Source organism: Nelusetta ayraudi, unplaced genomic scaffold (assembly GCF_046127955.1).
Source record: "Nelusetta ayraudi isolate G7.1 ecotype Tasmania unplaced genomic scaffold, CSIRO-AGI_Nayr_v1 ptg000005l, whole genome shotgun sequence".
Lineage (NCBI taxonomy): Eukaryota > Metazoa > Chordata > Actinopteri > Tetraodontiformes > Monacanthidae > Nelusetta > Nelusetta ayraudi.
Window position 1 is genome coordinate 6,828,033 of NW_027466055.1, and position 6,311 is coordinate 6,834,343.

The following is a 6,311-nucleotide window of genomic DNA, read 5'->3' on the forward strand; positions in this document are numbered from 1 at the left end:
CCACTACAGTTCCCAGTATGCTTTGCTACAAAGGTCAAGAAAACAGTCGTCGTTGCGTAAAGCCGACAAGAATTCAAGGTAAACTTAGACACAGGTGCCTTGAAATACATACATCAGAAAGTCGCATACGTTTGTTGTATTTCATCAAAAATGCGGACCAGTCCTTCAATAATAATGAAGAGAAAAACAATTACCACCAAAGTCACGCTGTAGCAAGTGGTTTGCTTTTGTGTGAATTCAAGCGCTGGATGAGCAGTTTCTTTTGAAAGTAAAAACCGGAAGTGTGTGGCGAAACGTTGACGTTGCATCAACCTAATGTCAAGAAATTAATATAGATTTTTTTTTTGTTGGATACGTTATCCACCAGGGTAGAAAACCCGTGCAATACCCCCCCTTTGTGCTTATCGCACCGTTTCACCGCTTTGTTGAATTTGCACATCGTTCGAAACGTCAAGTGGGCAGTCATCAATGTATGGAATGTATTGCGTTTCATTCATTCAAGGCCGGCTTCGTAGTAGGTTCAGTCTTACCTGAACACTTTGAGATAACATGCTAGCGTTCGGCTCGTGACGCTGCCTGCTCGCCGATGCTACCGTTGCATTACATAGTCCTGATTAAGTGTAAGCGACACATTTCTGTCGAATAGACGGAAGATTAGAGCATCGTTCGCTCTGGTAACGCGGCACCGTCGGCGATATTTTATTCATCTTAGACTGGGAACACTGCCGTCCAGTGCCATGGAATACGAACATAAAGCGAAGATGGTGGCTGACTGCTTGCAGGGCTACAGAAGGGACGATTCGGGATGGAAAGTCTGCAAAAAATCGGTAAGTGTGTCCCAATAATATTCTAAAATGTGCCGTTCTGTCCAGACATGCGCTGTATTTTAGCACTGGGCTTTGACTCGACATGTGGTTGAGAGCCGAGGGACATGTGAAATGCCGGTAATAATTTCACAACGCGCAGTTATGTGACAACTTATGGGTCTTTAACCTTTATTTAGCGCAGTGGTTATAGTTAGGTTAGTTATTGGTTGGTTGGTGAGTTGCTATTTGGCGTTAGTCACAACACGTTGATTGTCATTTTTTTTTTTTTTTTTTTTTTTTTGCGTTTTCGTGTACTGTAGTTCCGAGTGAACACACACACACACACACACACACACACACACACACACACACACACACACACACACACACACACGTTATTATTACTGCCCATTGTAATCGTAATCGTGTAGTGCACAGTGCGAAATGTTGTCACATCACTCCACCAGTCAGTCCTGTATTTCTTTCGAGGTAAATACACTGCGTGAGTTACTGCCTCTCCGCAAAAGCCACAGAGCTTGTCTTCACCGACCTTTGCTTTCACTTGTGGCCTCTCGGCGTGACTTCACAAAGCCATTTTATAATCTTCTGTAACTGGTTTGCGATGATGTGTGATTTTTGTTGTTGTTGTTGTTGTTGTTGTTTTTTGACAGTTTGCATCAAAGATGTTTAATCCGAGGCAAATGATGCTCACCTGTTTCTTCTTCTTCTTCTTCTTCTTCTTCTTCTTCTTCTTCTTCTTCTTCTTCTTCTTCTTCCTTTTTGCAGAACGACGTGGTTGTGTCTTGGCGTCCCTCCTCTGAATTTCAAGGAAATATGTGAGATAGCCATCTACCACCTTTTATATTTATATTTATATTTATATTTATATTTATACAGTTTTGTGAGCACTTGCTCAGATAAAAGCAACTCCAAAACCCCCTCAGAATCTGTTTCAGGTGTAGTAAGCACAATGACTTGACAGCCAGAGCTCATAGAAGAACACAGTGACCACATGCTATCGTATGTATTACATTGATAAATGCCAGATGATCTGAACATCTGCATCATCGCACAACGATGGCCGCACCTGCTCATCACAGCCATTTCATGGTGGCTTACGGACACTTGGAGATCAATCCAGCGAACCCGCGCTACTAACTGAGCCACTGCCTCCATCACTGACTGACTGTGGAAGCAGTGGATTTATTTTCAGAAATATTTAGCAGTTACAAAACCGTCGTAACTCATCTTTACTGTATTTTTATGTCCTATTTTTTTTTTTGTTGCAGTTACAAGGGCGAGGGGATCGTCAGTGGCAGACCAGAGAAAGTCTGGGAGTGTCTCAAACCGATACCCAATGGGCTCAGAGTCAAGTGGGACAACAATGTCAAAAAGTTTGAGCTTTTGGAGCAAATCTCAGAGGTGCGTTTGAAAGATATCTCGTGGCCGCGGCCGGTCGCAGACGTATTTTAGGACGCTGCATAACCTCTGCACCTCCACAGGGCCGGTGCACTCACTGCTGCGCACGTCCATGACGTTGGTGGAACATCTAGAAATACATGGAAATGAGAGTGATGTCGCACTTTGAAGGATCGCAATCCAATTTTTATGACTATGTATATTCCGTACGTCAGGTTAAACTTCAGCCATGAACTTTGATGTGCAACATTATACTCAGTCTGGAGAATTGCAGCTATACGTCACTGTTTTCATTGTCTGACAGACATCTACCTGCTTCCCTGTGTCTTACTGATCCTTGTGTGTGTGTGACTGTTTTGTTGTAAGTTTTCAACAAGGTACCAACAACACCTTTTACACGTGCACACTGACTATTAACTTACCCACAGCGGCTGTATGTGTGCGGACAAGACGTCCGAGTCTTAAACCAGGTGGCTTATCAACATTGAATTTGTCTCGTATCAGCTGGACGTGTGCTGTGTACAAATTGTTGGAATCTTTGCTTCGTTCAGTCATTTCCTTCTTTCCCCATTCTTGTGCAGGAAATATCAATCTGCAGAACAGTCACGCCATCAGCAGCTATGGGTATCATAGCTCCACGAGACTTTGTAGATGTTATTTTAGTTAAGAAATATGAAGATGGCACCATTTCATCAAATGGTGCGTAATGATTCTTTGGTTTGTTTTATTCTTTTGTGTTGTTGATGGTGATTTGTTTTGCACAGGGCCTGAACGAGTGTCTCCTGCAGTGCAAAGGCCACTGCAGGAGACGCTCGCTGATGCCCCAGCGGCGATGTGTTTTTCTGAATTGAAGAAGGGTTTTCCTCCGCTATTTAAAACACAACAAGCTTTATTGGATTTATTCGATGTTTGATTCACTGTCGGTCACTATTTTTAAGAAAGTCAAGAGAAGCCAATTATACGAGCAGACAATGTCTGAGGCCACTGAGGTGTCTCATGTCATCCAGTCCTCCCTCGATAGCAACAAATAGAAGTCTAATCACAGCATTTTTTTTTTTATTATGCCTAAAAGTTACTCATATGATAAGCGGAAAATGTAATAATACTGTTCCAGCTGTTACTATACGTGTATATTTTTATGGCCGTTTCAGCTTCCAATGTGAATCATCCCAGCTGTCCACCGCAGTCGGGCTACGTGCGGGGGTTCAACCATCCATGTGGATGCATCTGCGTCCCCGTCCCGGGGTGAGTAGACCCACAACTTGAGCGTGTGCATTAGTGTGTGTGTCTTTCAAAAGTGAATATGAAGCCACCCAGTGACGGGTCGTCAGGGCCAGCTAGGCCTTCTCTGCTGGCCTAGCCATACTGATGAAAGCACATTAAATATGATATTCTCCACAGTCATTTCACATCATATAATATTTGCTTGGTTGCATTGCGTCCGTCGTTGTATATTACGGTAGAGTTTCTATCCAGTCATATTTCAGCCAGCTTGGGTTGTCAGCTTCTTCAGACCAGCAGAACCGACATAGCATAGCTGGCTCCTGTCCGCTGTCAGTGAACGCACTTCATTTTAGCTGCGACGGCCAATCAGATCTCGGCCTGCGATGCCGAGGCTTTGATTTGGTGTCCTGTGAGTGGACGAGCACTGAGAACCTTACAGACTAAACTCAACCCAGAGATCCAGTTGCCACTAAATGACGTCACCGATGGCCGCCACTGGATCTACCACTTCTGCTTTTTGCGTTTCTTGACTGCTTTTTGTCCTTTGTGTCTTTCCTTCACGCTGTATTCAGGGAACCCAACAGCACCCAGGTGTTCACCTTCTTCCAGACAGATCTGGGGGGACTCCTGCCTCGCTCGGTGGTCGACTCGTTCTTCCCCTCGAGCATGAACGAGTTCTTTGGCAACTTGACCAAGGCTGTCAAATCTCTCAAGGACCTTTGACGCTGTCAGCCTAGAGATTTGCCGTACGTGTGTTCGCATATGTGTGTGCAACTCGACCAAATGACCCGTTAACTTGTACATGCCTAAACAAGTGATACAATTTTGCTGACAATGAATTAACACTAAAATGCTGTTACCACAAAATCACTACTTTTAACCTGTAGAAATCCAGTAATTCCTTTAAAATAGAACTTGACACATTTTAAATTTTTTTTTTTTTTTAAACTATACCATTTCAAGAAGTAATTGAATCTTACATTCAACTACGTGTCACCTTGGCAGAATAAACTGAAGTAATTTGTGTTGACTTACATTCAGTATTTAACGTTAGAGCTAATTTAGAGAGTTTTTCTTCTGTTTTCTTGAACAGTGTTAGCACACAGGAAGCTCTCTCAACACTTCTACTGCCCAGTTTTCAGATCAAAGACAGGACATTTACAAGGTCAATCGATTGCTGATATTCATACTTCATTGTTCAGCCTCATCATCCAATGAAGTTTTTGGCTTTCAGTCATGAATTTACTTGTCTACATACCCCTCCTGGATTTACATTCTCTGCTATGATGCAACATTCATTCTTCCATTGGTTGTTTGTCGGGGTCCCGAAGCAGCAAACCAGCTCGACCTTTAATAACGCTGACTGAAAGAGGAAATGGTCTTATTGTAATATTGCTCCTTTTACCGACTGTACTTTTTGGGTGACATGACTGTCCAAGGAACCTTCCCTGTTCTTTTTATAAACGTGTGATCCCCTCCTCCAAGTTTCGTATTCTTTTCGGACAAAGATTTCAAGCAATAACTGCTGGTGAATGCAATAGATTTCCATCCATCCATCCATCCACCCATCCATCCATCCACCCATCCATCCATCCATCCATCCACCCATCCATCCACCCATCCATCCATCGATTCATTATCTGTTCCCGTTTCTCCTGCGCTCAGGGTCATGGGGGCACTGGAGCCTGTGGCTGCTGTCTTCAGGCGAAGGCGGGGTTAAAATCTGGACAAGTTGGTTGTTTATCACAGGGACACAGACAGGCAAACAACCAGTTGCACTCACACACTCTCCTGTGAGAGTGCAAACCACTGCACCACTGTGTTGCACAACAAAATCCCCATTTTTCAAATGAAAAAAAGGGGTATTGACAACAAAGATGTCCAGCACAAGAAACGGGGAAATGGAAAATCCTGATACACACAAACATTTTTCTTTCTTTCTTTTTTTTTTTTTTTACTAGATTTTAGATGAGTTTATTTTACTCAAAACGAATCAATGATTTAAATATTTGTCTATTGTTAAAAAAAACAATCAATTGAAGTCATAATGATCCTAAGGTCTGTACTATAATCTTCTACACCTTACCATCAGAGTTTACACTAGTTAAAACCACTGTCATCAAATCACTGTCATTTTAATTTTACATAAATGTATTTACTATTTACAACACCAGCTTTTATGTTTTGTCATCAATGGATCAACATCACCAACTCACTGTTTACTGACTGGCACGCCACATCTTCAATACACTCCAAATCAAATCCAGTGCACAGCATCTCTGTCTGAATTGCAATGTACCTCCATGGTGTATAGAGTTTAGAGTTGAAATGTTTTGTTTTTTCTGTTTGTAATAATGCATTTAATAATAATTGCATTATAACATTGTAAGACTGTTACAATGTAAATTATATGGTTGCAAATGTTAAGGTACATGTGTAAACTCATTGTGTCTAAATTATTAATATGCCTGCAGCTAAATGGTCTGAGTGCACAATGCTTCTCTGTGTTCTGTATATGTTTTTTAAATTCTATAACTTCCACATCACTTTTGTATGTGTGTACAGCATCTTAACACTGAGGAGTTGGGAGTGAGGGTATAAAAGCCATTACTCATTGCTTGTCACCTATTTACTCTGGCATGTCAACCTGTAAATCAGCTTGAAAATCTCTTATGTCGTCTTCCTCCCGAGCAACAAAGACGCGGGACAAGACGTCCTCGTCACGCATCTTTGTCAAACGTCCGTCACACTTTTTCCATGTCTGAATGCCTGTATTACAGTGGGCTATTTGATTCTGTATTTGTCCATGCATCCTTGGACCTTCCTAACCTTGGACTTGTGTGTCCGGCCATAAACAGCAGT

The 6,311-nt window shown here is 42.2% G+C and overlaps 1 protein-coding gene across 1 annotated transcript; it reads left to right on the forward strand.

The window, feature by feature from the left end:
• The first annotated feature begins 83 nt into the window (after positions 1–83).
• On the forward strand, positions 84–6,159 carry stard5 (StAR related lipid transfer domain containing 5). Its single transcript, XM_076011397.1, has 6 exons — positions 84–827; positions 1,593–1,642; positions 2,096–2,228; positions 2,807–2,924; positions 3,377–3,470; positions 4,022–6,159. The coding sequence occupies exons 1-6, from the start codon at positions 738–740 to the stop codon at positions 4,170–4,172; spliced, it is 636 nt and encodes a 211-aa protein (XP_075867512.1). The 5' UTR covers positions 84–737; the 3' UTR covers positions 4,173–6,159.
• The last annotated feature ends 152 nt before the right edge of the window (positions 6,160–6,311 follow it).